Source organism: Osmerus mordax, chromosome 9 (genome assembly GCF_038355195.1).
Source record: "Osmerus mordax isolate fOsmMor3 chromosome 9, fOsmMor3.pri, whole genome shotgun sequence".
NCBI lineage: Eukaryota > Metazoa > Chordata > Actinopteri > Osmeriformes > Osmeridae > Osmerus > Osmerus mordax.
In genome coordinates, this window is record NC_090058.1 from 4,103,844 (window position 1) to 4,130,479 (window position 26,636).

A 26,636-nucleotide genomic window follows, 5' to 3' on the forward strand; every position below is an offset into this window, starting at 1 on the left:
GCCGGTCACATGACCCTCATGACCAGTCTTGGGATGTACTGACGGGTAATGATCGCTAGATGGCGCTGCATAGACAAATGGCAAGGTCGGAAAATGAAATTGCCTGGCAGTGGAAAATATCATACTGGTTTGGGACTCCAGTTGTAAGTGTGGATGGCGGGTTACGCAAGGGTAACGGTGTGAAAACCGTCAAACTCTCTCCTCAGGTATGTGTAAGGCAACCCGCGTCAACGAAGAGTTACCTTTTCTTTGGCGTCGTTGGTAGTGGTCGCGCTTGGCAAGTCAGAGGTCTAGCGTTCGAACCCAGCGAGTGTCGAACTATATCTTTATGATGGAGCGTGGCTACGTCTGTTACATACCCGTCACACAAGACCATTAGCGCATGTCTATAAAACGAAAGTTGCATAAGAAAAATAAAGTAGGTGGCCTACTACAACTAGCCTGACAGATCATTTAGAATGAGTTTTGATTCCTTTACATCTACGGACTAAAAATAATTAATAGGTTAATCTCGGGTATTGCATTGTGGAAGGATGTATTTTTATATATACCCCCCCCCCCCCCCACCACCACCCTTTCTAATGATGATCGCATAGTGAATCAATGGATTTAGTCACAAGTTTCTTTCAATGTAGTCTACCACCCCATGAAATACTACCCCTTGTATTTCTCTAAATGTATAGATGTTTGATATTATTTTAAACAATAGGTTTGGAAGTGAAAGGTTTCTGTCTAGTTGTTGTTTTTTTAGATGGTGTATGCCACCGGCATTACACTCCCGAACAGTAGGTGGCGTGGATGCACCTCTTAACTGTTGGTTGAAATCGGCCATAACGTCAGAAGAAGAAGAAGAAGAAGAGGGAAATTTAAAATTTCAGCTAACCTCAGTGGTGGGCTCAGTACCTGTTGTGAGTACAGAAATATCACTGAAACGTTCAAATATACATGATTTTCACAGTATATATTCATTTTTGCATGCGATCATATTCACAGTTCAGACTTTAGAAAGTTCTGCTTGCCACTCTGGCATATTAACCAGCAAACGACTGACATTGTTTTTGTTATTGGGTTAGCTTAGCTGCCTAATTAGCCACGACACAGCCCAGCGCTATCTATTAACTAACAGTGTTGTTGTTATTAATTAGCTAGCAACAAGCTTGCCATACGGGTATTCTAATATGTCACACAGAGACGATCAATAGCTTTTGCTGACATTAGCTACAATGTGGCTTTGGTCTGCATGTTGTTTATTAGCTCAGTTAGCTCGCCAGCTAATCAAGTTGTTTTTGTGTAGCCTGCCACACAGCTCGAAGCTAGTAGTAGTAGCAGCCTCACCAGTAAAGAACATGAAGACGAAGACGAAGAATCGGGATCCTGTGGCGAACAGTACTGAAGAGCGTGAGTTCACAATTAGCAGTAAGTTAACAAGCAAGTCAATGACCCACATGTATGATATAATCAAACGTTCTGCTGCGTTGTCTTGCCGTATGTAGGTTGTGCTCTTTGTAAACTCGACGAGGACAGTCCGGACAAGTATGGGGAAAAGATAACGAGTAAAAAAGACAAAATTACTGTGCACTACTTCTGCCTGGTGAGTGTGTAAGAGAGAGAGCAAGGGAGATTTGTTTTCTTTTCAAAACTAAACGAACGAATGAATGTATCCTCGAGGCCAAGGATGTCAATATGAAGCATTTGTGCCTTTATTCCCCATCATCTACCAGCTGATGGCCAGTGGTATTTACCAGCGAGGGGAGGAGAACGAAGGCATCTGTGGCTTCTTGCTGGACGATATCAAGCGGGAGGTCCGCAGATCCTCTAGGCTGGTGAGTGTCATCTTCACTGGTGATTGTCTGGCCCCATCAAGCTAGAGCCTGGCTACAAGGCACAGTGACTTTTGTCTTGCCTGTGAGGGACTGCGTACAAGTCTAGTGGGTGCCCTGAATTCTGCATTGCGTTTGTGTTGCATCCAAGTCATGTGGGCACAAGCCAGTCTTATTCTAGAGGTGACTGACTGACTTGCTGTCTGTTTACCTGTGTTGCAGACATGTAATAGTTGTAAGAAGAAGGGTGCTTCCATTGGCTGCTACATCAGAAGCTGCAGGAAGACTGTCCATTTCCCCTGTGGGAAACAGCAGCAGTTCAACTTCCAGTTCACAGGAGAATTCCCGTAAGCCGTCAGACAACAATCATTTCAGCACCTTTGCATGTTTATAAGCCCCCCCCCCCCCCAGATTAAGGCAATGTGTGTTGGTTCCCCAGGTCCTACTGTATGGAGCACAGCCCCAAACAGTCTGCATCATGTGACGCAAGCCTGCCACAGTCCTGCTCCGTGTGTCTGGGGCACCTGGAGCCAGACCTGTCCTTCTCTGTCCTCAAGTGTCCCTCCTGCCTCAACAGCTGGTTCCACAGAGATTGTGTCCAGGTGGGGAGGAGCGCTGGTGCCTTGCCATTTATCTGATTGAGAACAAGCACTGGTTGGTTTCTTGGTCAGGTAGATTGAATGAATTGGATTGGTTAGTGAATCGGTTGGTTGATTTTATCATTTGTTGTTTCTGTATTTCAGCGCCAGGCACACAGTGCAGGCATGTTCTTCTTCAGATGTACACTGTGCAACAACAAGGAACAGTTCCAGGAGGAGATGCTGCGCATGGGCATCTACATACCTGAAAGGTACTTTCCTCTGACAGGAAAGAAATACAACACATAAATACTGTACCACCCACATACCTGAAAGGTACTTTCCTCTGACAGGAAAGAAATGCAACACATAGATACTGTACCACCCACATACCTGAAAGGTATGTGGGTTTCCTCTGACAATATAGAAACGCAACACATACATTCTGAATCAGAGGTGCTCGTTTACATTTACATTACAGTTGCTCATCCCTTGCTGTTTTCAGGTCAATGTTCATAGATAAACATTTATCTCTGTGTGGGGATGATAATATAATTGCCTGCCACCACAGAGATGCATCTTGGGAGTTGGAGGAGAATGCCTATGGAGAGTTGTTGCAGCTATATCAGCACTGTGACGCTGTCAAATGCATCTGCCACAGCGGAAGGTCCTCTTCTTCCAAGAAAGGGTAAGTGTTTGTGTGTGTGTGATCCAGTTGTGTGCTTGGTGATGGTTGGTGCTCATCATGGTGCTGTGTTTCCCCAGCTGGTTTGAGCTACTGCGCTGTAAGCTGTGTGGCTCCAGAGGAACACACCGGAAGTGCTCCTCGCTGGAACTCCAGTGCAGCACCTGGGTCTGTGACGACTGCTTGGCGACCGTGGACGGCACAGGTAGCCTGAAAGACTTCCACGTTTTTCGGTCAAATATTTCTTCACGGGGTGCCCCGGTAGCTCACCGGTTAAGTACATGAGGTCATACCACAACGGCCTGAGTTCAAATCCAGCCTGGGCCCTTTGCTGCATGTTTTCCCCTCTCTGTCTCCCTGCCTTTCCTGTTACACTACACTGTCAACTCGACTGTCTAATAAAGCATGACAAATTTAAATATATATATATATATATATTTCTCAGTCTATGCATTGTGTCTCTCCCAGTCCCCATATGAAGAGTTCCTTCATGTTGGAGTTGGCGTGTGTTGTCTTACCTGTAGTACTTGGAGAGTCAGATGGCTGAGCGGTTAGGGAATCGGGCTATTACTCAGAAGGTTGCTGGTTCGATTCCTGGTTGTGCAAAAAATGACGTTGTGTCCCTGGGCAAGGCACTTCACCCTACTTGCCTCGGGGGTATGTCCCTGTACTTACTGTAAGTCGCTCTGGATAAGAGTGTCTGCTAAATGACTAAATGTAAATGTCTTCCCCAGTGTGTCTCCCCAGCCCCAGGCGCCTAGATGCCCCGGAGTCTGGAGAACAGAGGAGGGGTTCCAAACGACACACCCCCTCCCTCCATCCAGCTCTTGTCTGCAAAAGGTACGTCCACATGTTTGTTCGGCAATAGCTAACGGAGATATGCAAGTCAGTACCATAATTGTAATTTAGTTTGGTAAATGTTTGATCTTTTTGGTAGATGATGCCTTTTTTTAGGGTAAGGAACTGGTTTGTTGTTTTTGTGGGAAGGGTCAACCCTCTATCCACTTTATCCTTCACAGGCCATCGTTGTCAGGAAGCACCCCAGCAGAAATGCTTCAAGCCCTGGCCAGCCAGCTACTCCAGCAGCCCCCCTCCAGTCCCAGCCCAAGTACCAGGTCCATCCACAGGACCAGCCCCAGACCTATCAGGAGATCCATCCCCAGCCCGAGTCTGGCCCCCGTCCCCATAGAGGTGGTTGTGTCAAGGGATCAGGTCCTGAGAGCTGCCCTGGAGCTGGTGAAGAGCAGCCAGTTCAGCCCAGACAGGCCCCTCTGTGTTCGCTTCACCGGCATCCAGAGGAGTCTCTCTCCCAGGAAGCCGGACGCAGGGGACACACGATGCTTCCTGCGTCTGCTCGTCAGGCACATCCAGAGGTTGACGCTGTTCGAAGGGCCCGAGGGAGTCAAAAATCTGGCTCTTGACTCACAAGGTAGACATTTATACACATTTAATGTTTATTTAACCAGATGGGTCAATTGAGAACCAATTCTCATTGACAATGATGACCTGGCCATCTCCTTACCCCCCCTCATCCAGGCTTCAGAAATCCTTCACTGTGGAAATGAATGGACATTCAAACTATGCTGTTTTTTGGTGTGCCCTCAGCTCTGCGTGAGGACTTGTACTACGATGTGGGCTGTCTGCTATCCCTCAGCCTGGTCCATGGAGGTCCTCCTCTTGGCTTCTTCTCCAGGGCGCTGTACCAGTGTCTGTTCAACTACCCCCGAGACTCACCCCTCAGCCTGGACGACATGGGAGACACGCGCTTCGCACGCAAAGTCCGACAGGTACGGCTTGAACTACTGCTTTCAGCTGTCTTGCGTAGTGGGATGTTTGTTTCATGCGCTCCGTGGCTGGTATAAGCAGGAACTGTGTGCTAAGTTTTATACAATAACAACAAAAATGGCATTCAAAAAAAATGTTGTCTTGTCCTCTGCGTTCTAGATCGAGGGGTCCACTACGGTTGAGGAGCTGAGGGAGGCCATGCAGGCAGCAGCAGAGTACCTGGAGGTGGCAGGCTGCATGAGAGCGGTCAGCGGCCTGGCAGATAAGCAGGCCCTACTGGAGGATGTCGTGAGCTTCCACCTTATCACCAGGATGCAGCTGCCCTTCCAGAGGTGCCTTTCTGATCCCACATGGAAACTGACTTTGCTCAGGATATGGATAGTCTGCCGATATTGGGGTTACCTGCTTCGCTGTATCTTTTACGAGTACAGTATTTGTGGTTAACACACAGTGTGCACTTTATCACACCTTTTCCTGACGCATATTTATCAAAAGGACCAAGATACGCTCAACAATGCTTGTCTTCTGTGTCTCTTCAGGTTTTGTGAGGGCCTGAAGACACTGGGTGTGTTTCAGCAGGTCCAGATGTTTCCGGAAGTTTTCTTCAAGGTGTTCTGTGGTCCGTCTGAGAAGCTAAATGCAGACACAGTCTTCAGCCTCTTCACTGTCGTCTTCTCTGACGACCAAAACCTGTCAAGGAAGGAGACCGTGGTGGTGACCTTCTGGAGACACTTCCTCCTGGAGTGTGAAGGTGTGTGTGTGTGTGTACCTCAGTTATAACCAGACTGCAAAAGAACAACATTCTGCATTGAGTTGTAAAAGGCTTCCTGTACTGCAGGGTTCTCCAATCCTGGTCCTCGAGGGGCCACTGTCCTGCATGTTTTAGATGTTTCCCTGCTCCAGCACACCTGTTTCAAATGAATGGGTTGTTATCAAGCTCTGTGGAAACCAGGTGTGCTGGAGCAGGGAAACATCTAAAACATGCAGGACAGCGACCCTCGAGAACCAGGATTGGAGAACCCCCTCCTGTGTACTGTATATCTAACCCAGCCACGCCTCTCTCCTCCAGAGGGCCGCTGTGCTTCTTCTTTGGAGGACGTGCTGGTGTTCTCCACCGCTGCAGAGGAGGTACCCGCTGCAGGGTTCCACCCCGCCCCCACCGTGGCCTTCCTCCACCCCCTGGAACCAGCAGGGGCCTTCCCCACCAGCACGCCCAGTGCCAACTGCCTCTATCTGCCCGTGGTGCCTACATACGAAACCTTCAAGAAGCACATGGAGTATTCCATCTGCCAGCTCGCCATCATGCAGATAATGTGAAGGACAGATCGACTTTTGTACTCAACGACCTGTTGAATAAGTTGGACCTCCTACGAATGTGTCATCGGTTGATCTTCACTACGACTACATCTTCAATTGCTTGACAGTGTGAACTGATACCACGTTCACACACAAGCCCTAAACCCTATTGAGTTATGTTCAGATCTTCAAAAGGGGGGTTGGAAATTGAGGGATTTAGAACCAAATTTGTACTTGAGAGTTTACCGTACTTCCCGTCCTTGACCTTAAGGTAGAGGGTCATTAACTGTATGCAAACTTCTGTCTGTTTAACTTTGTGGATGTTTTTGTCTTGGATATAACGGTTTTTTATATTAGGATTTTTTATCCATCATGGCTGTAATTATGCTTTTATATAGACTAAATGTTTTCCATCATGTTTGTATTGGTTTTAGGGCCCTGGTAGATTTTAAACTGTATGGTGCTGACTCAACAAGGGGGTTAGGCATCCTGATTGTTTTTTGTTTTTATATTACATTCTACATGGAACATGGGATATTCCATATAAAAACACAATTCAATCTGTCTTGAGATTTATTTAATTATTTTTCCCCATTATATAATGAGTGCATTTTGTTTTCAACCCTTCATGTTGACACCCATACTAAAAAGGGTGCTGCTGGGGTTTCTGGGCCCCCTGGTCATACTCCCTCACCTCCGGTATGGTGCCCCTGCATACTAATGCATGGATTCACATGTTTTTGCAAGAAAACGTTTGCGAACCTTTTCAAATGTCACATTTTCAATTTTGCTCACTGGATTAAATCAGTGTATTATATGGAAGAAAATCAGTGGCATGATGTTTTGAATTTAAATACTTTAATATTTAAATTGAATTCAGATCCCAAAAATATGAGCTGAAAAAATTCAGAATGCGACATCGGTATACCAAGGATGGGTAAGGTAATCAAGCCTGAATGCAATCGAACTATCCCTTCTCCGAGAAGGGTCCAACTGCAGACTTCTCCTCAGGCCCCTCTCATCCAGGTGTAGCTGCAGGCAATCATGCATGCACACATGCAGATCAGTCATACAATCACAGCCTGGGGTCTGAGGAGAGGGGTCTGGTCTGAGGCAAGCAATACCTTGGTATCCCAGATGTTGCAATCTGAATTTCAGCTCGAATTTTTGGGATATGAATTTCTGTATTTGAGTGGCCTGAATATTGTTCTATTAGAATTTCTGAACCTTGACATTTTGGATCTGAATTTTTTCTTCATTGAAATAAATTCACATTTCAATTTGAGGTGAATTCAAAACGAACATATTCGGTGGTTTAAATTTCAATTAAGTATTTAATGTCTTTTAAAAATCAAAACATGTCACTGATTTGCTTCCATAGTATTAAATCTAATGTGCATAAATATGTGAACCCCTGTTGCACGTAGGCCTACAAGAACGCAATGTGAACGTTGAGTGCAGCTTTTAGTGATTCGTGGTTGACAGTAGGTGGCAGTAACGCTTGAAAGACACTCAGTTCTTCTCGAGAACTGGGTTGCCACGTCACCCGATGCCTCGTCACCGCATAAACAGAAAAGATGGCGGCGTCCGTACGGGAAAAGCAGGCAGGTTTGTAAATTGTGTTTATACAATTCTAATACGAAACCAGACCGTATATAGGCATGTGAGCAGGAGACGTATCTTTTTATTGTAAAATCACGTCTCATCCGTGGACTTGAAATAGTTGTCATTGTCACTAATGGGATAAACCGTCGACATGGATTATTCATCACTAGCTATTGATTCGCTAGTTGTAATGACTGTACTAGGCATACTCAGACTTCACTCTTAACTCCTGGTCAAGCGGTTATCAACGTCATGAACTAACCATCCCACAAACAACCAACTTACTACATTATATATCAGATGAGATAGCGAGCTATATTACCAGACACCCATGTAGTACTAGTATGCTTACACTAAAACGTGTAATGCTAGCTAGCTAGACTAGCTAGGTGGTACTATTAATTTGCTGAGCTAATTGTGCTAACTTAAGTGTTGACAACATCGTGTCTCATGTCTTCTCTGTTCTGGTTAAATCCTACAAATTTGATTAGCTAGCTGCCAAATAGCATGCTAGCTACCTGACAGACGGAATTCAGTTTGGGTTAAGTAGTCACTTAGCCGAATAGTTGAGTACTATGCTATTACTGTAGAAGTTCTAGCTCTAAAAATGAGTTTGATTAGATTAGATTTATGATAGAAACACTTTAACCAATCCCCGAGGGTAAAATATATTATGTCCTCAGAAACATAGCTTCAGAATGATCATTTTAGTACTTTCTGTTTCACTTCTTGATGAGATGTGCATGGTGTTGTTTCTGTAGCTGCCCTGAAGCGGATGCTGAACTTCAATGCCCCTCCTATGAAGAACACAGCTACCGAGCCAGTATGGAAGGTATGGGTGACCTGCACATATACCCCACATATCTCTTGTTCTAGAACTGAATTAGTCAATTATCCTTTTGTTAAAGTATCATACTGAGTTGTCATGTTATGTTTTTATTCGGTCCACGGGTTCACAGTTTGTAAATAGATGGAATAAAATTGCTTTATTGTTTTATTTGTTGTTTAGGTGTTGATCTACGACAGGTTCGGCCAGGACATAATTTCCCCTCTACTGGCAGTGAAGGAGTTAAGAGACATGGGAATCACACTGCATCTGTAAGTGCCACCACCATGGTGTATGGATAAATGACTGAGCACGCTCACTAGCTTTACCTTACCTTGACAAACCTGACAAGTTAAGTATAAAGAAGGTGTTTACATGAGGACTGTTAACATGAACAGTGTATATATTGTCACTTGCGGTAACTACAGTTCTGTTAAATGCTGCGTGTGTTTCTCAAGGCTGCTGCACTCAGACAGAGACCCCATTCCAGATGTTCCTGCCGTCTACTTCGTCATGCCCACAGAGGAGAACATTGACAGGATATGTCAAGTAAGCATTCTGGTCTTCAACCCTTCATATCACATGTAGATTGTGGCTTTTGTGAACTCTGAACCATACAAGTGTCCCAAGTGCTGTTGAGGCCTTGATCCTAGGCAACAACAAAAAAAGACAAGTGGTTTGAGAATATTTTTTTGTTGGTATATTGAGACAGTGTCCATGTCGTTATTGTTGGTTTTCTCAGGACCTTCGCAACCAACTGTATGAGTCTTACTACCTGAACTTCATCTCAGCCATCTCCAGGAGCAAACTAGAGGACATCGCCAGCGCAGCTCTGGCAGCTAACGCTGTCAACCAGGTCACCAAGGTCAGTCCACAGCAGCACAGAGTACACCTGCGCCGCACACAGTACACCTGGGCGGCACAGAATACACCTGCGCCGCACAGAGTACACCTGGGCAGCACAGAGTACACCTGCGCCGCACACAGTACACCTGGGCGGCACAGAGTACACCTGCGCCGCACAGAGTACACCTGCGCCGCACAGAGTACACCTGGGCGGCACAGAGTACACCTGCGCCGCACACAGTACACCTGGGTGGCACAGAGTACACCTGGGCGGCACAGAGTACACCTGTGCTATTGAAGATGTTAATACCCACACCTTGTCCACCACTGCAACCACACTTTTCAAACAATCATCCATCATATTGTAAAATATGAGATGGAGTTCTCAAACGATTTGAATTAGCCTCCACCTCATCACATTCAACTGGGTACATCAGACAGAATTTAATTGGGAGATGTAGTGTTAAGGCTGTAATATGTCACAACATTATAAAATAAACCCAAAATTGTGAAAGAGCAAATTCAAATTCTTGTCTGTACTTCCGCGCTTTCTGGATGGAAAGTTGCAGGGCGCTCAAATTTAGTAATGTACATTCCACTGGCACGGAGCGGTCTGTGTTTCTAAACTCTAAGAGGGCCTCACTAGCTTAAACAACAGATTTATAGGTTATTTACAGGTTTATGACAAAACCTTCCTATTTTTACTGAAAAATCATACCTATTTTATCTTTAATTGTCTCCAGGTGTTTGACCAGTATCTTAATTTCATCACTCTTGAAGACGACATGTTTATCCTTGGCAACCAGAACAAGGAGCTCATCTCCTACCATGGTGAGTCTAACACACACTGACTGCTAGGCCAGACTAAACACACCACACACACTGACTAATAGGAAATATTCACGCTACACAACAAATACATGGACCTAGACCCAGTTAGTTGGTCAGCTTTCTGATTGACTTCGATGTTTATTGATGCCTCTATTGCTGTGTGTTTGTATAGCTATCAACAAGCCAGACATCATGGACACTGATATGGAAGCCATCATGGATACGATAGTGGACAGCCTTTTCTGCTTCTTTGTCACTTTGGGTGAGTTTGTCTCACATCCATACACATTGCTTTCACTCACACTCTACTCAAACACTGCAGGCTCTTCTCCTTTGTGCTATTCACACCGATACTCCAGACAACCCTCTGTTATGCTACGTGTGCACAGTCTGAATCTGTGGGTTTTCAATCGTTTTCCTTGGCTTAGGACTATTGAGATCCATTAGATGGCAGCAGTGCTAGCGCCGGATAGAAGAGAGAGTCATTTATCATGTCAGAAGTCACCCCTGCCCTCTGCTTAGTGGGCGGCTAACATCCTGTACTCATCCTTGCCCTCTGTATAACACATCAGGGTTGTTTTTCGCAGGTGCTGTTCCTATCATCCGCTGTCCCCGCGGCAACGCTGCAGAGATGGTCGCTGTGGTGAGAACTTTCTCTCTCTCCTTCTCTCTGTCTCTTTCTCTCGTACGTTCTACTCTAATGTCCCTCCTCAGCCACCATATCTTCATAGACACACCAGGGTTGTCCAGGCTACATTCACAGCTACCTGCGATTCCAGTCCCTCTAACCAACAAGGAACTGCTCTCTCCTGAGTCAAAAGTCCAATCATAGTCCACAGTGAGATCTAGACTTTCACAGTGAAATCTATGTCGATGAAGCATCTGCAGAAAGGAGTTTCAGATATATATGGAATACAAGCATTAGTGAAAGTTTCAAGGTGACAGGGGAGTATAGCGTTGATTCTCTGGGCTAGTCTACCCCCCAGGCTACTGCCAGAAAGTTGGTCTGGGGTTCGAGAGGGGCAGGAAGGAGGGGATCATATCCACAGGGCATGGAGGAGGAAGAGAAGCTAATATATGGGGATCCATACACAGCCCACATTCAGAAGCGAGGAAGAGGAAATGGAAGCGAGTACGGTTCGTTTAGCAAGCCACCTCCAGAGCCACAAGCCACCGTGTTGTCATTGGCCTGGCGGGCAGGGTTAGGACGTGGGCAGCAGACACTGGACGGATGGATGGAGGCTGGCAGGACTGCAAGCTGATCTAGCTCTCTGGATGGATGCAGTGCGGCTGGTTTCTGACTGAAACAAAACTGCCCTTTGTTCCCTGTGGCGACGCTGTTGGTGTGGAGGCGAGGAGAGAAGGAATGGTAGCTGAAGGAGGGAAGGAGAGAAGGAGAAGGAAGTGTCTTTAACCAGGAGGATTGTGTCGCTGGGACCATATCACACCTGTAGACGAGTAGCTCGGGACTCGGCAACCTTCTGTTCTGTGATTAAATCACACCAAACCCTTTTTTTGTTATTGCGACAGTTCAGACTTTAGTGTTACAGTTGTCTGGCGTCTGAACTGAGTAAACACGGTATCACTCAGGTAGCTATGTCAGAGGTAAGTTACATATGTGAGGTAGGATATCTAACCCTGTTTTTTTGTTCCAGAAACTGGACAAGAAACTACGTGAAAACCTGAGGGACGCAAGGAACAGTCTGTTTACCGGAGACAACATGGCCGCCGGGCAGTTCAGGTATGCCGCACAGCATTCTGGGTAATATGAGCTCAAAGGAGACACTAGAGAATATAATTCTCTCATATCCTGTCCTTAACTACGGAAAAAATGCTTTCCATACCACCAGAACTCATGAGATAAAAACCTAAATAGAAAATCTATGTCTCAAATCACGATCTTGGACCTCGTCCTGGACTCTAAGCCCTGTGCCGCAGGCTCCTGGCATCCCATTGCTGGAGTTGAGGGTAGAACAGAGCATGCAGCCATGAGGCCTCCTCTGGGACTACGTCTCCCAAGATCCATTTCAAGCTGGTCTTTGTTTCCAGCTTTGGAACACTGAGCCCCGTGGGGATCTCTGGGATTGATTAATCATCCTCCTTTCATCATGTCTCTCTGTTTATCTCCCTCGCTACTCTCTGCATTTCTCTCCCTTCACGGTTTCTCTTTGTTTTTCTCCCACCCAATTGTTTTTTCTTTTCTTTTTTCTTTTTTTCCATTCTTTTTTCTTGTCTCTGTCCATCCTTTAATCTTTTTTATTAATGTCCATTCACTCTCACCTTCTCTCCATCTCTTCCCCCTCCACCTCTCTCTCTCTCTCTCTCTCTCTCTCTCTCTCTCTCCCTCTCTCTCTCTCCCTCCAGCTTCCAGAGGCCCCTGTTTGTTCTTGCTGACCGTAACCTGGACCTGGCCACCCCCTTGCATCATACCTGGACCTACCAGGCCCTCATCCACGATGTTCTGGTACAGCACACACACACACACACACACAGATCTATCGATGCTAGATTTGCTACCTGGGGGGGCTAGCTCAGTCATAGCAGACAGGAGGTCTCGGGGGGGGGGGGGGGGGGGGGGGGGAGAGGCTTTGTTGGAGCAGACGTACTCTGGAGAAGGTGTAGATCCGTCACGGCAGGCAGGAGCTCCTGGGGGAGGATAGCTCTGTCAAGCAGCCACCTGGTGGGTTTACTGATGGGACTAGCAGCCTCAGGCCTCTGACAGATGGGGTGTACAGTACCATGCAGTCTGGTCTACAGCTGATACCACCTTACTGTCGTCAAGCTGAACAACCCTAAGGTAACCCATCAGAAGCCACATGGTAGCATTGAGGTTTAACTCAATGCTACTATTTGTTGAAGACCACTATATGTGTGTGTGTGTCTATATATCTTTTTACGATGAAGAGGTTAGGTGTAGTAATACAGTAAGGGTCGCCAGAGGTTGTAAATTTTAGCCAGGACCCATTTCCACCCTCCTCTCTTCTGCTTCCTGGTATCCTTCCTCCCACGCTGGCCCAGAGCCTCTTCAGGATCAGGCCTGCCCTGCTCCAGCCCTGCTGGATTCATGACAGTTGTTTTTTTTGCAGTGGGGGGATTAGGACGGTAGTGTGATGTTACCTCCCTAAAGCAGTCTGCCTGTCTGCTTGATGAGTCTGTTTTCCACTGATGTGGGTAGAGGATTGACCGTATTACCAGACCTGCTTCCACACCAGCCAATCACCAGCCACCTTCCTGACTCTCCTAATCACTGGAGATATAGAAAGTCTTACCGTTATGTTCCTTTGGATAAAATACCTGTTAAATGAATCAAGTATTCTCGGTTTATCGTCCCATCTGGACCGTGTGTTTATTGTGTGTTTTCTCCAGGACTTCCACCTCAACAGGGTGAGTATGGATGAGTGTGTGGACGCAGGGGCGTCGCCAGCAGGAGCCAGACCAAAGAAGAAGAACAAGAAGAGCTACGACCTCACGGCTGCAGACAGGTTCTGGCAGAAACACAAGGGCAGGTCAGTCATCACAACGCATGGCAGACACTAGGTAGTCATCACACCGGTCGTCAGATCAGCTCATTGTCATTAGAGAGGGGGGTGACGCCACCTCACCGGATCTCTTGATGAATGACATAAGTATTGAAGTGTGTTTCCAGCCCGTTCCCAGAGGTGGCCGAGTCTGTCCAGGAAGAGCTGGACACGTACAGAGCTCAGGAGGACGAGGTCAAACGCCTCAAGAGCATCATGGTATGACACACACACACACAAACACATCGTAAATATGCCCCACATCACAATTCTCCCAGAGCTAAAAAGCTGTCCTGACTGTGTCTTGTAGGGTTTAGAAGGAGAGGATGAGGGAGCCATCAGTATGCTGTCAGACAACACAGCTAAACTCACCTCAGCTGTCAGGTAAAACGCTCACTATGCCCCCCCAAGCAGTTTCAGTATGTTACCCTCTTATCTCCAGCCCAGCAGACGTGGTGCTTCTTCAGGGTACCTTTCACTCTGTTCCTGTGTTCTGTTCCTCAGCTCCCTGCCAGAGCTGCTGGAGAAAAAGAGACTGATCGACCTCCACACTAACGTAGCTACTGCTGTCCTTGACCACATCAAGGTTAGTATAGCACCCCATACACCCTGCTACACCCTTTAGACCCTGCTACCCCCTTTAGACCCTGCTACACCCTTTAGACCCTGCTACACCCTTTAGATCCTGCTACACCCTTTAGACCCTGCTACACCCTGTAGACCCTGCTACACCCTTTAGATCCTGCTACACCCTTTAGACCCTGCTACACCCTGTAGACCCTGCTACACCCTTTAGACCCTGCTACACCCTGTAGACCCTGCTACACCCTTTAGACCCTGCTACACCCTTTAGACCCTGCTACACCCTTTAGACCTGGCTACACCCTGTAGACCGTGCTACACCCTGTAGACCCTGCTACACCCTTTAGACCCTGCTACACCCTTTAGACCCTGCTAGACCCTGCTACACCCTTTAGACCTGGCTACACCCTGTAGACCGTGCTACACCCTGTAGACCCTGCTACACCCTTTAGACCCTGCTACACCCTATATTCACACCTTCGTTGTGAAATTCTATCAAGCCACAGTGTTTCCTGTCAGGTGACTTGATTCCTCACGCCGGTCTCCTCACCCCTCCACAGAGCCGGAAGCTGGACGTGTACTTTGAGTACGAGGAGAAACTGATGAGCAAATCCACCTTGGAGAAGTCCCTCCTGGACATCATCAGCGACCCTGATGGTATGTCCTTCTGCCTGGCTGTCTGGGGGCCAGGGTTAAAGGTCATAGGTCATGGACTTCCTAATGCAAACATACAACAGCCTATCAGGGTCCCTGCCTGGTGTTTCAACAAGAGAGCTGGATCCATTCCAGTTGAACAGTAATATATTGTTAAAGAAAAGAAAATGTCTCCAGAAGCAGCCAGCGCACCTGGGTTGTGTCGTAAACACTGTGTCTGTTGTGTCTTTGTTGTTGACCAGCGGGGACACCAGAGGACAAGATGAGGCTGTTTCTGATCTTCTACATCACAGCTCCGCAGCCTCCCTCGGAGGTAAGACCATTGGGGCCCGGCCCAAACCCAAGCTCACGCACCACACACTCTTCTTCTGAGCCAAGTTCTACATAGAACACTCACTTTCTCTGTAGACCCAAATAATAAATCAACTCCTGTCCTGAGGCCTGTCCCAATGCAACTTAGACCCCAACTACTAGTCCCAGGCTATATCCAAGCGCCACCCCCAGGGCCTGGTGACCCCAACCATCGACTCCCAGCATGCTCGTTCCTCATGCACTGCTGAGGGCAGCGTCCAGTCAGTGTTGAAAGGGGTTTATTGTGTGTCTGTTATACGTGACACGAGCAGGACTGTCTCCAGGAACACTGCTTTCCTCTCAAGTCCCGGCCAAACTCCACGACTGGAGCCAGTCACTGTTCTCAGCTGTGTGTGTGTGTGTGTGTGTGTGTGTGTGTGTGTGTGTGTGTGTGTGTGTGTGTGTGTGTGTGTGTGTGTGTGTGTGTGTGTGTGTGTGTGTGTGTGTGTGTGTGTGTGTGTGTGTGTGTGTGTGTGTGTGTGTGTGTGTGTGTGTGTGTGTGTGTGTGTGTGTGTGTGTGTGTGTGTGTGTGTGTGTGTGTGTGTGTGTGTGTGTGTGTGTGAACTATGAATACTCTGCTGGTGCTTGGAGGATCACAGTGTCCCAGCACTGAGTCCTGGGCTCTCCTGCAAGTGTTTGGTGTGGTTGAGTGTGTGGTTCAGAGTGGGGCTTGGATAGGGATGTTCAAACAGTCTGGTTTAAATCGTGAGGTTCATGGCTGGTTCTCCAGAGCCTTGTGGTGTCTCTGACTGACAGATGAAGTCAGGCAGATAAACTCTGTCCCCTGTAGGATGCAGTCCTCCTGCCATCCTCCTGTCATCTCCCTCTCCTATTCAGAGACAACACCCCCCCCCCCCCCCCCCCCTGTCATCTCCCTCCACTCACTGTCTCTCTTCCGTCACTATTGTGTCTATCTATTTCACTCTCTTGCTCTCTATCTCCTTTCTCTGTCTCTTGTTTTCTCTCTCTTCCTCTCTCTCTTGCTCTCTCTCTTTCTATCGCTTTTTCTTATTCACTGAATGGCTCCCTCTCCCTCTCGCACATTCCCATCTCCCCTCGGGGATCGTGTGGTTTCCAGACTGAGTGATGTGGTGTAGCGATGACAGTTATGTAAAAACCCCCGTCTCTGCCGTTGCACAATAAGGGCTGAGGTCAGCGTAGCAAGCGCTCAGTGTGACAGCGCTCTGCTGGGAGAGGTGCCTCGCGAGGCCGCCTCGGAGCCGGGCTGATGATTTGTCAATGTGTGCTGCAGGCTGACGTGGAGCAGTACAAGAAGGCCCTGTTGGACACAGGCTGTGACCTTTCACCCCTCAACTACATCAGGCAGTGGAAGTGAGCAGCCAAACACCTCACAGCAACAGAGAGCACATTGTTCACAATAGGTATTTGGCAAAGAGGATTTGAGTGAATTTTGGAATGTGTCTTCTACCTTTTGTGTGCCAGGGCTTTCACCAAGATGGCGGCCACGCCAGCGAACTACGGGAGCAGCGGGGTGAAGCCCATGGGGTAAGGCAGTCTCCTTCTTTGGTACTGCTCTGGATCATGCCACGGTTTCATCTCTGTGAAAGATGTCTATCCACAATCCAGTTGTGCATCTACCAGATTGCTTCCAAGGAAAACAGCACTATGAAGTACTGCATACTGTGGTGGAAATTCCTCGTCCTAACCCCCAATCTAACCTTCCCTCCTCTTTGTCTCCTCATCCCTCCCTCCTGTCCTCCTCCCTCCCTCTCAGACTGTTCTCCAGGGTGATGAATTCTGGGTCCCAATTTGTCATGGAGGGGGTGAAGAATCTGGTTATCAAACAGCATGTGAGTGGTTCATACATTGTCTATTTTTGTATTAAGGTAGGCCTATATGATCATAAAATTAAACAATTTGACTGTTTTTTCTTTTCTTTTCTAGAACCTTCCGGTCACACGCATCCTGGACAACCTGATGGAGCTGAAATCAAACCCTGTACGTCTTAAGTGCGCTTGTATGTGTGTACGGGTTGCGTGCGTGCGTGTGTGTGTGTGTGTGTGTGTGTGTGTGAGAGGGCATTCCTCCAGTATCTGTGTGATTACTTCAGCATGTGTATGAGGGAGTAGTGATGACAGAGAGAGCTGTGAGCTCACGAAGCACCTGATCCTTACAGTCGGGAACAGACGCCGCCCTCCCTGTATCCATCCATCTTCCTCCCCTCCATTCTGCCCTCCATCCATCTCACTCAAACCATCCCATACATTTAGTCTAAGCATACATCTATCCCCCTGTCACTTTATTGTATAACTACACCTCCCTTTCTGTTCCTCTGTACCGTGACCCTAACCCTGTACCTGGTGGGTTTCCTCCAACTCTGACTGAGCAGGTGGAGAGCTGCAGTAAGATTAGAGGAGACTGGCTGTCTGGCTGTCTGGCTGGTTGGCTGACTGACTGATGTTGGATATGTTGATTGTCTCTGATTAATACAGTAGCTGTAGCCACTTAAGCAGCTTTAGTGAATCCTCTCTTCTCCCGCCAAATACTTAGATCACTTCTAACAATTAACTACCTTACATCTCGCTCTCTCTCTCTCTGTCTCTCGCTCTCTCTCTCTGTCTCTCTTTCTCTCTCGCTCTCTCTCTGTCTCTCTGTCTCTCTTTCTCTCTCTCTCTCTGTCTCTCTCTCTGTCTCTCTTTCTCTCTCGCTCTCTCTCTGTCTCTTTCTTTCTCGCTCTCTCTCTCTGTCTCTCTTTCTCTCTCGCTCTCTGTCTCTCTTTCTCTCTCGCTCTCTCTCTGTCTCTCTTTCTCTCTCGCTCTCTCTCTGTCTCTCTCTCTCTCTGTCTCTCTTTCTCTCTCGCTCTCTCTCTCTCTGTCTCTCTCTCTCTCTCGTCTCTTTCTTTCTCTGTCACACACACAGGTTTCTTTCCCTCACTCTTTATTTCTCACAAACACATCCATGCAGTGTCTATTCAGGGATTTCCCCAGTGCTCCTTATCTAACGTATGTCAGCTAGTGTGGTCCTATGATCCTAGCACTGGGACACCAGCTTGGAGATCAGCACTCGCATACCTCTCGTACACTTAAACACCTCTCTCTTACACACACACACACACACACACTAATACACCTCTCTCATGCACACTTACACACCTCTTACACACACCTCTCTCTTCACAGTACTTGGCTGTGTGTGAAGCAGGGGATCATATAACTTCTGTGGAAACACACACACATGCATGGTCTCGCACACTCACACACACACACCTTTCCCATCATTCCAAACTCAGAGGTGGATGTAACAATATTATCATTTTCTCAGCTACTGGAGTTACAGCCCACTGTACAAAGATGCCGTTGTTCTGCTAGCCGGAGAGAGAGAGAGAAAGAAAAGAGGAGAGAGAGAGGGGACAGTGGGTGGAAGAAAGGGTTAGGGGAGAGAGGAGGGGGTGAGATCAATGAAGAGAAGTTGAGGGATACCTCAGTCCAGGTCTAACCCCTCCCCTCGTGTGGTCATGAGGGAAAGGTCTCTCCTCTCTCTTTTCCTCTCCTCTCTCTTTTCCTCTCCTCTTTTCCTCTCCTCCTTTCTCTTTTCCTCTCCTCTGAGCCGAAAGAAAGACGATAGCACAAAAATCTGGAGCATTCAGTCCTTTCGAGAGCAGCAGCTCCTCTTTCAGCGGGCTGACTGTGAACTATTCAGTCCTGCTGGGGAGGGAAGTGGGAGAGGAGAGGTGGTGGTGAATGTGTCTTGGCTGTAAGGGGGGGAGAGTTTTCATCCATCCAGTAAAGAGAGGGGGGAAGGGAGGAAGTTTTAGGTATAAAAAAAAGATGGATGAGCTGAGAGACTCAACGAAGAGAGAATGATGGAGAGAGAGTGATAAAGAAGCCTCTGGAGTGTATTAATTAAAGCAGTTGTCAAGGTGATGACCTGTGTTGAAGTGGACTCTTGTAGAAGCAGATGGCTGCAGGTGTCGACTGAATAGAACACAATGCTAACCTGCAATCATGCAACTCAAAAGTACCTGGCGTGCGGATGTGGGGTGTGTTTTTTCCTAAGTGTGCCATGATCATTCTCTTCGGTTATGTAAAGGTACTCATCTTGAATGTTAACCTTTCAGGAGACGGATGACTACAGATACTTTGACCCCAAGATGCTGAGAGGCAGTGAAAGGTAAGACCTGTGGGTGGAGGAGAGGAGGAGGGGCTTGGGCGTGGTGATACATCTCCATAGAGCTAGGTTGTGTAGATCTAGGCTGAACATTGAGCTAGGTTGTGTAGATTTAAGCTGAACATAGAGCTAGGGTGTGTAGATCTAGATTGTGTAGATCTAGGCTGAACATAGAGCTAGGGTGTGTAGATCTAGGTTGTGTAGATTTAGGCTGAACATAGAGCTAGGGTGTGTAGATCTAGGTTGTGTAGATTTAGGCTGAACATAGAGCTAGGGTGTGTAGATCTAGGTTGTGTAGATTTAGGCTGAACATAGAGCTAGGGTGTGTAGATCTAGGTTGTGTAGATCTAGGCTGAACATAGAGCTAGGGTGTGTAGATCTAGGTTGTGTAGATCTAGGCTGAACATAGAGCTAGGGTGTGTAGATCTAGGTTGTGTAGATCTAGGCTTCACCCTACTTGCCCTGAGGCAAGTAGGGTGAAGTGCCTTGCCCAAGGACACAACATCATTTTGCACAGCCGGGAATCAAACTGGCAACCTTCTCATTACTAGCCCGCTTCCCTAACCGCTCAGCCACCTGACTCCCCATATGTTCTCTCCCTTTCTGTTCCTCCTGACCTCAGCTCCATTCCCAGGAACAAGAACCCATTTCAGGAGGTCAGTACGCACGCACACACCTACCCCTAACCTGGAGGGAGGTTAGGGGTAGGAGCTTGGGTGTGTTCTTTGGGGTTAGGGTGAATCGTGTAGGAGTTAGGTGCTCTGCCAGGACAGGATAATCCACCCTGTACTCCACACAGCAGATGTAGACTCCCCTGGATTCACACTTTAATCACTTCAGACCTAACAGGATAAGGAAGTAAATCAGTCTTTATTAGTGTTGGAAGATACAAGGAAATGTTTTTATATTATTTCAGAGTATGGTATTTTGGTTTGATGAAAGCATCTATGCATGACCACGCTGTCTGGTTCAGCTTGTTCTCTGTTTGTGTCCCAGGCTATAGTCTTTGTAGTCGGGGGAGGGAACTACATAGAATATCAGAACCTGGTTGACTACAGCAAGGTAATAACTCATGACAGCATACAGACACAATATTCGTGCCTTAAGACAGAATATACCAAGTGAACTATTTGTATTTTTCCTTCTCAGTCGAAGCAGGGGAAGAGAGTGCTGTATGGATGCAGTGAACTCTTCAACGCCGGACAGTTTATCAAGCAGGTACAGTCAGACAAGTGCTACTTCTTCAGACTATCGTATTATGACTGGAACTGATCTCATCTGGGGAGGGGTATGAACATATCTGTGGGTTTTTGAGTGGCACAATGTTTGTTGGGAAATGTGATTTTGTTCAGATTCCTGTGTTTTAATCTTCTCTATTTAATTGTTTCCCCACACAGCTCTCCCTACTTGGACAAAAGTAAAAAATCAAGAATACATAACATTTCTGTTGGGATTCCATTTCTCCTGATGAATCATAGACCACCTTCTAAACCTCCTCTAGCCCCTGAATGACTCTGATATTCCATTTGTTTTATAATGTCTATTATTCGACTTACAATGTTTGTCTAACTCTTTCTTTACACATGAATCAATAAAGTTTAACAGTCTTATTCAGTGCTGCACCAATATGTCTCAAAGGACTGATTTCCTGTCTGTTTGTACTGAAATCAAATCAATGACACCACTTCCCCACTGTAAACAATAATGCCTTCATATTACATGTTTGTCATCACACATCAGTTTTATTTAACATGCACACATTTATTATGTTCCACATTCCCATGGCATTGTTAGCCTGCCGTGACCCAGACAAGCTCATTAGACTAACCAGATAATCTGCTTATGTAGGACACAGTGATGCTCAGATGCAGCAGTGTTGTCTGTCATGCCGACAGATGGAGTGCAAGGCAGGGGGGGAGGGGGAGGTTATATCCTCCAGGCTTCATCCTCATGGCTACACTCGCTCCAGACACATCCACCTGAAGAACAAGGTGATGTTCCCCAGCTTCCTGCTGCTCTGAGGGACTCCCTACTCCCGCCCCTATCTGCCGTTTGAAACATCTTCCACCTCAGCGACCACCAGCCTGCGCTGAGGTCCAAGCTTCCCTCGGTACCTCCTCTACCTGGGACTGTTGACTGCTGGTACAGCTCTACCCAGAGGGTGGTGGAGTACCTGGGACTGTTGACTGCTGGTACAGCTCTACCCAGAGGGTGGTGGAGTACCTGGGACTGTTGACTGCTGGTACAGCTCTACCCAGAGAGTGGTGGAGTACCTGGGACTGTTGACTGCTGGTACAGCTCTACCCAGAGAGTGGTGGAGTACCTGGGACTGTTGACTGCTGGTACAGCTCTACCCAGAGAGTGGTGGAGTACCTGGGACTGTTGACTGCTGGTACAGCTCTACCCAGAGAGTGGTGGAGTACCTGGGACTGTTGACTGCTGGTACAGCTCTACCCAGAGAGTGGTGGAGTACCTGGGACTGTTGACTGCTGGTACAGCTCTACCCAGAGAGTGGTGGAGTACCTGGGACTGTTGACTGCTGGTACAGCTCTACCCAGAGAGTGGTGGAGTACCTGGGACTGTTGACTGCTGGTACAGCTCTACCCAGAGAGTGGTGGAGTACCTGGGACTGTTGACTGCTGGTACAGCTCTACCCAGAGAGTGGTGGAGTACCTGGGACTGTTGACTGCTGGTACAGCTCTACCCAGAGAGTGGTGGAGTGCTTGGAGCTCTGGTCCCCAGGGAGGTGTGTTAAGGAGATGAGCCTGCTGTGAAAGGTCGAGTCTGGGGGTTTGTGAACAGGACTGCATGATGGACAACAACGGGACCCTGTATCGGAACAACATCAGCGTGTACCAGGTGTCGGATGAGGGGGAGACCGCCATTGGGGTCTACCTCATCTTCCTAGGTAAGAACCCTCCAGGGGTACAGGGAGGGGGGGATTTGAACTTGCATCCTCTTGATCCGCAGTTGAATGCTCTAAAACTGAGCTACGCTCAGTCGTACTATTCATACAGCGACACATAAACCTTCTCAAGCCAGTATTAAAATCATGACCACTACAGAAGTTGTAATACTCAGTGGTTATTAAGTTGTGTGTTATGTTGTGATAAGTTGTTGCGTTTAGGTTGGTTGTCGTGGATCGGTAACGGAATAGTGATCCTGATGATGACCAAGCAGAGACACTACCTGGAGCCGTCCGACCTGCTGACCTACAACCTGGCCGTGTCTGATGCCGGCATAGCCATGTTCGGCTACTCCCGAGGCATCTTGGAGGTCTTCAACTTGCTCAACGACGACGGGCAGCTGATCAGGACTATCTGGACCTGCCAGGTGGTCTGTCGCAGCGGGGACTTGAATTGCATTTGCTGTCTTGTCTTTTTTACGTCTCTATTTCTCTCTTTTTCGCGTGTTTTGCGTTCTCTGTCTTTCTCTCAAAAAACCCCAACCCGTGAAATAGTTTTCTCAAGTTTGAGAGTTGTTTTTAAATAATATGTTTGTGTTTGACCTTGTATCTTAGCATCAAGTATATTTATACAAAGCAGACCCACTGTTCAAGATGAAACTGGACCTGTCTTACTCACTGCAGTTGCCCTGGCAACCCGGGATTCCTTCGAGGTTTGACAGATGAGAGGAATAAAAGAGAGATAATTAAAAAACAGAACTTTCCACTGCTAAAGTGGAGTGTGTGCCTTAAGCGTTCCTGTCTCCCTTCCAGCAGACTTTGTGAGGTCATTGTCCTTGGCTAAACTCAAGCCCCAGAGCACACTATCCTCTGAACCGTTTAACAAAGAACTTGCCTCATACAGGTAGGGCAGGCTACCTATTTTATCACACTGTCCAGGTGGTAGGTAGTAGGAGGTTGCAGTGTCTAGGTGCTGGGGGGTAGGTTAGGCCAAGGTAACTACAGGGGACTGGGGACTATGGTGATGGAGGGGACAGGTGCTAAAGAGCTAAGGATGGGGTTGGCACAGTGTCCACTGCAGCCTTGCCATTTGGCTGCATTCTGACATGTTTGGTGCGTCAGCCAGTTGAAGTCCTAATCAGGTCTGTGTGTGTGTGTGTGTGTGTGTGTGTGTGTGTGTGTCTGTGTGTGTGTGCCAGGTGGACGGCTTCCTGATCTTACTCTTTGGGCTGATCAGCATAAACACTCTGACTGCCATCGGCATCTTCCGCTACATCAAAGGCTGCCAGCCACAGTATGGTACGCTAACCAGACACAGCCTGTCTGCTGTCTGTCTGTCTGCTGTCTTTCCAGCTGTCTGTGTGTAAAGACTCTCACCCTGAAAATAGCTTAATAGATCCCAGTTTCAGATCTGATCTCATTTGTTTTAATTCACAGAGATGTGCCTATCATGATACTCCTGTTGACAAACGTTGTTCTTCTCTCATTTTAAGTTCAGCACGTAACTAAACCTAACGTCGCCATGGTGATCGGTTCAGTGTGGCTGTCCGCTCTGTTCTGGTCCGGAGCGCCTCTAGTGGGCTGGGGGAGTTACACATGTAAGTTGTCCCCACTGCTGCATCGTGGAATACGTTTGGAACTGAACATCTTACATTTTTGCATGAAGTCTTAAATGTGATGCTGTCTGTCCTCCTGCCTGCAGCTCGTAAGTACGGGACGTGTGAGATCGACTGGGTCCAGGCCCAGTACTCAGAGCCATACAGACTCTACGTCCTCCTCATCTTCATATTCAACTTCTTCATCCCCGTCACCACCATCGTCTTCTCCTACGTGTCAATCATCCGCACCGTAAACTCTGCCCACAAGTCCAGCAAAGGGGGTGAGATCAGCGAGAGGCAGAGGCAGATGGAGCGCAGCATCACACGGGTGGGTCACACACACACATCCCTGCCACACACGCATCCCTCACACACACACCCCTACCCCACACACATCCCTCACACACACCCCTACCACACACACATCCCTCACACACACACCCCTACCACACACACATCCCTCACACACACACATCCCTCACACACACACATCCCTCACACACACACATCCCTCACACACACACCCCTGCCATACACACACCCCTGCCACACACATCCCCCTGCCACACACACATCCCTCACACACACACCCCTGCCATACACACACCCCTACCACACACACATCCCTCACACACACACCCCTACCACACACACATCCCTCACACACACACATCCCTCACACACACACATCCCTCACACACACACATCCCTCACACACACACCCCTACCACACACACATCCCTACCACACACACACCACCCATGGCTAATGTTCCTGCCTCTCCCTGCCCCCAGGTGTCCCTCCTCATAGCGGCTGCCTTCCTCCTGGCCTGGTCTCCCTACGCCGTCATCTCCATGTGGTCGGCCCTGGGCTACGATGTTCCCCCCCTCACCAGCATCCTGGCCAGTCTGTTCGCCAAGTCAGCCAGCTTCTATAACCCCATCATCTACCTGGGCATGAGCGCCAAGTTCAGGGAGAATCTGATGGCCCTGGTCCACTGGCCCTCGTCCTGTCCAGCCTGCCTTGGATGGTCAACCTTCTCCCAGACCCCCAAGCCCCTCCTGCCTCGCCCACTACGCCCAGACGAGGTGCAGGTGAACGTGGACGTGGCAGCCATGAAGGGAGAGGAGGGTGACGGGGACACTAACATGGACTCGGGGGTGGGGCTGGGGGGTCACAACGAGGGCAGCGATGGAGGGTTGAGGGAGGCGAGGGTGGAGGACAGGGGGGAGGAAGCGCCCATGTTGAGGAACCACAGCAGTTCTCTCGGACGTCCTGCTCGGGGGTTTCTGAGGAGGTTAAGCAACTCAGGCCGTCTGTGAGCCTGTTGGCTGGCGGAGGCCAAAGCGGTCCCTATTTTGTCACTCAAGTAACTACTGTTCAGTCAGTGTGGAGCTGTAAGTCTGTAAACCCCATTTGTGTCATTAATGAAACCACACACAGGGTCAGACACTGAATCCAAAAGGAATGTTGTTTTTGGGATATGGTTCTACACCCTGTAGCCCTCTCTTGTGAGCCCTAGAGCCCTGGTTCTGGGCCAGTTTCTAATGGTTCAGGTCAGGGTATGGCTAATCTGACCTGAGATGTCTCCTAAAACATAAATGTCCTGCTGCCCAGGACTGGCCTCGGTGAAGGAGGTTGCCTGCTTTGCTCCATTTTCACTCTTACACAGTCTTTATGTGTAAAATCAGAAATCACTTCCGGTTTGTAATTTACAGTATCAAATGTGTTGTTTTTGATAATAAATGTCAATCTTGTTATTGATAGAAAGAGGAGGTCTGTCAGTTTCTGTGATGTTTGCAAAGGTCGTCAGTTATGGTCAGGTAAGTTCATGCTGAAAGGCTATTTTATAAATATGACGGGGGAGGGGTGGGCCACTCCAACATGTAGGACTGCTGGGTAATGACTGTTGACTCCCGGTACTTTTCAGAGGAGCAGAGAGAAGCACTAATGAGCCTTGGAAGAGGTGAGAACGGCCCCGCACTGACCTGCACTCGCTAATCTGGGGGCCGGCCCTCCTCTGGCCCCTCTCTGGCCCTCCTCTGGCCCTCCAGGGCTGTCTGGGAAACACTGACAGGCAGTTAGCCATTCACTTCCTCAGTCATTCTCCTCAGTACAGGAGGAGTACTATGTTACCATCCACAGTTTCCTTATATAATTATTTCTGGCAGGTAAACAAGAACTATTTTAAAGTGCAAAGTATTTTCTTTAAAATCTGTTAAATTGTTTTGTTCGTTTTCAAGTTTGCATCTTCATTTTGACAGTTGTGGCTGCCTTCTCTGGCAGAAGTGATGTCCCTCCAGTATACGTACAGAGAGCTGTTGTCCAAAGGGTGCAGGCAGGAATGTCAGATGTACTAATGGAGGAGGACAGGCAGACAATACACCCCAGGAGGTCCCTGGACCTGAACCTGCTACAGCAGTTACCCAGGCCAGCCTGCCTGCCAAACCTCCACACACACACAAAAGCAAGTCATCAAAACACTAGCTTGTTAGGACACACCTTGCTGTAAACAGAATGTCGAAGTGTAACTGAGTTTATGAAACACTTTAAAGTTACCTTGGAGTTGATGAACATGAACAGTCAAGGACTTCAAAGTAGTAAAATGATTTGAGGTGTTATGATTTA

The 26,636-nt window shown here is 47.9% G+C and overlaps 3 protein-coding genes across 3 annotated transcripts; all 3 read left to right on the plus strand.

The window, feature by feature from the left end:
* Positions 1 to 896: 896 nt before the first annotated feature.
* Positions 897 to 6,794, plus strand: g2e3 (G2/M-phase specific E3 ubiquitin protein ligase). The gene is made up of 15 exons (XM_067243517.1): positions 897 to 908; positions 1,295 to 1,398; positions 1,494 to 1,591; positions 1,722 to 1,823; positions 2,043 to 2,167; positions 2,260 to 2,422; positions 2,564 to 2,670; positions 2,970 to 3,086; positions 3,164 to 3,288; positions 3,818 to 3,923; positions 4,103 to 4,512; positions 4,689 to 4,870; positions 5,028 to 5,200; positions 5,408 to 5,619; positions 5,938 to 6,794. Exons 2-15 carry the CDS (start codon positions 1,347 to 1,349, stop codon positions 6,183 to 6,185), a joined length of 2,220 nt encoding a protein of 739 aa, XP_067099618.1. The 5' UTR covers positions 897 to 908; positions 1,295 to 1,346; the 3' UTR covers positions 6,186 to 6,794.
* Positions 6,795 to 7,708: 914 nt separating this feature from the next.
* Positions 7,709 to 21,155, plus strand: scfd1 (sec1 family domain containing 1). The gene is made up of 25 exons (XM_067243047.1): positions 7,709 to 7,772; positions 8,531 to 8,601; positions 8,779 to 8,867; positions 9,054 to 9,144; positions 9,338 to 9,460; positions 10,185 to 10,272; positions 10,445 to 10,534; positions 10,860 to 10,915; positions 11,928 to 12,013; positions 12,637 to 12,736; positions 13,639 to 13,778; positions 13,919 to 14,009; positions 14,101 to 14,174; positions 14,295 to 14,376; positions 14,933 to 15,029; positions 15,269 to 15,339; positions 16,630 to 16,709; positions 16,821 to 16,883; positions 17,113 to 17,188; positions 17,283 to 17,336; positions 19,456 to 19,508; positions 20,128 to 20,161; positions 20,502 to 20,567; positions 20,655 to 20,723; positions 20,903 to 21,155. Exons 1-25 carry the CDS (start codon positions 7,742 to 7,744, stop codon positions 20,924 to 20,926), a joined length of 1,899 nt encoding a protein of 632 aa, XP_067099148.1. The 5' UTR covers positions 7,709 to 7,741; the 3' UTR covers positions 20,927 to 21,155.
* A 1,161-nt stretch (positions 21,156 to 22,316) lies between these two features.
* On the plus strand, positions 22,317 to 25,330 carry opn6b (opsin 6, group member b). The gene is made up of 6 exons (XM_067243254.1): positions 22,317 to 22,413; positions 22,633 to 22,838; positions 23,610 to 23,709; positions 23,904 to 24,008; positions 24,113 to 24,336; positions 24,803 to 25,330. The coding sequence occupies exons 1-6, from the start codon at positions 22,317 to 22,319 to the stop codon at positions 25,328 to 25,330; spliced, it is 1,260 nt and encodes a 419-aa protein (XP_067099355.1).
* The last annotated feature ends 1,306 nt before the right edge of the window (positions 25,331 to 26,636 follow it).

What these genes read in the sequence shown, in the direction of transcription:
- g2e3 (XM_067243517.1), top strand. Translation starts at nt 1,347, where the DNA reads ATGAAGACGAAGACGAAGAATCGGGATCCTGTGGCGAACAGTACTGAA. An exon ending in TCGCACGCAAAGTCCGACAG is followed by an intron (nt 4,871 to 5,027) that starts GTACGGCTTGAA and finishes TCTGCGTTCTAG; the next exon opens with ATCGAGGGGTCCACTACGGT. An exon ending in CTTCCTCCTGGAGTGTGAAG is followed by an intron (nt 5,620 to 5,937) that starts GTGTGTGTGTGT and finishes TCTCTCCTCCAG; the next exon opens with AGGGCCGCTGTGCTTCTTCT.
- scfd1 (XM_067243047.1), top strand. Translation starts at nt 7,742, where the DNA reads ATGGCGGCGTCCGTACGGGAAAAGCAGGCAG. An exon ending in CCCTCATCCACGATGTTCTG is followed by an intron (nt 12,737 to 13,638) that starts GTACAGCACACA and finishes TGTTTTCTCCAG; the next exon opens with GACTTCCACCTCAACAGGGT. An exon ending in CTCCGCAGCCTCCCTCGGAG is followed by an intron (nt 15,340 to 16,629) that starts GTAAGACCATTG and finishes TGTGTGCTGCAG; the next exon opens with GCTGACGTGGAGCAGTACAA.
- opn6b (XM_067243254.1), top strand. Translation starts at nt 22,317, where the DNA reads ATGGACAACAACGGGACCCTGTATCGGAACAACATCAGCGTGTACCAG. An exon ending in GGACTATCTGGACCTGCCAG is followed by an intron (nt 22,839 to 23,609) that starts GTGGTCTGTCGC and finishes TGTGTGTGCCAG; the next exon opens with GTGGACGGCTTCCTGATCTT. An exon ending in GGGCTGGGGGAGTTACACAT is followed by an intron (nt 24,009 to 24,112) that starts GTAAGTTGTCCC and finishes TCCTGCCTGCAG; the next exon opens with CTCGTAAGTACGGGACGTGT.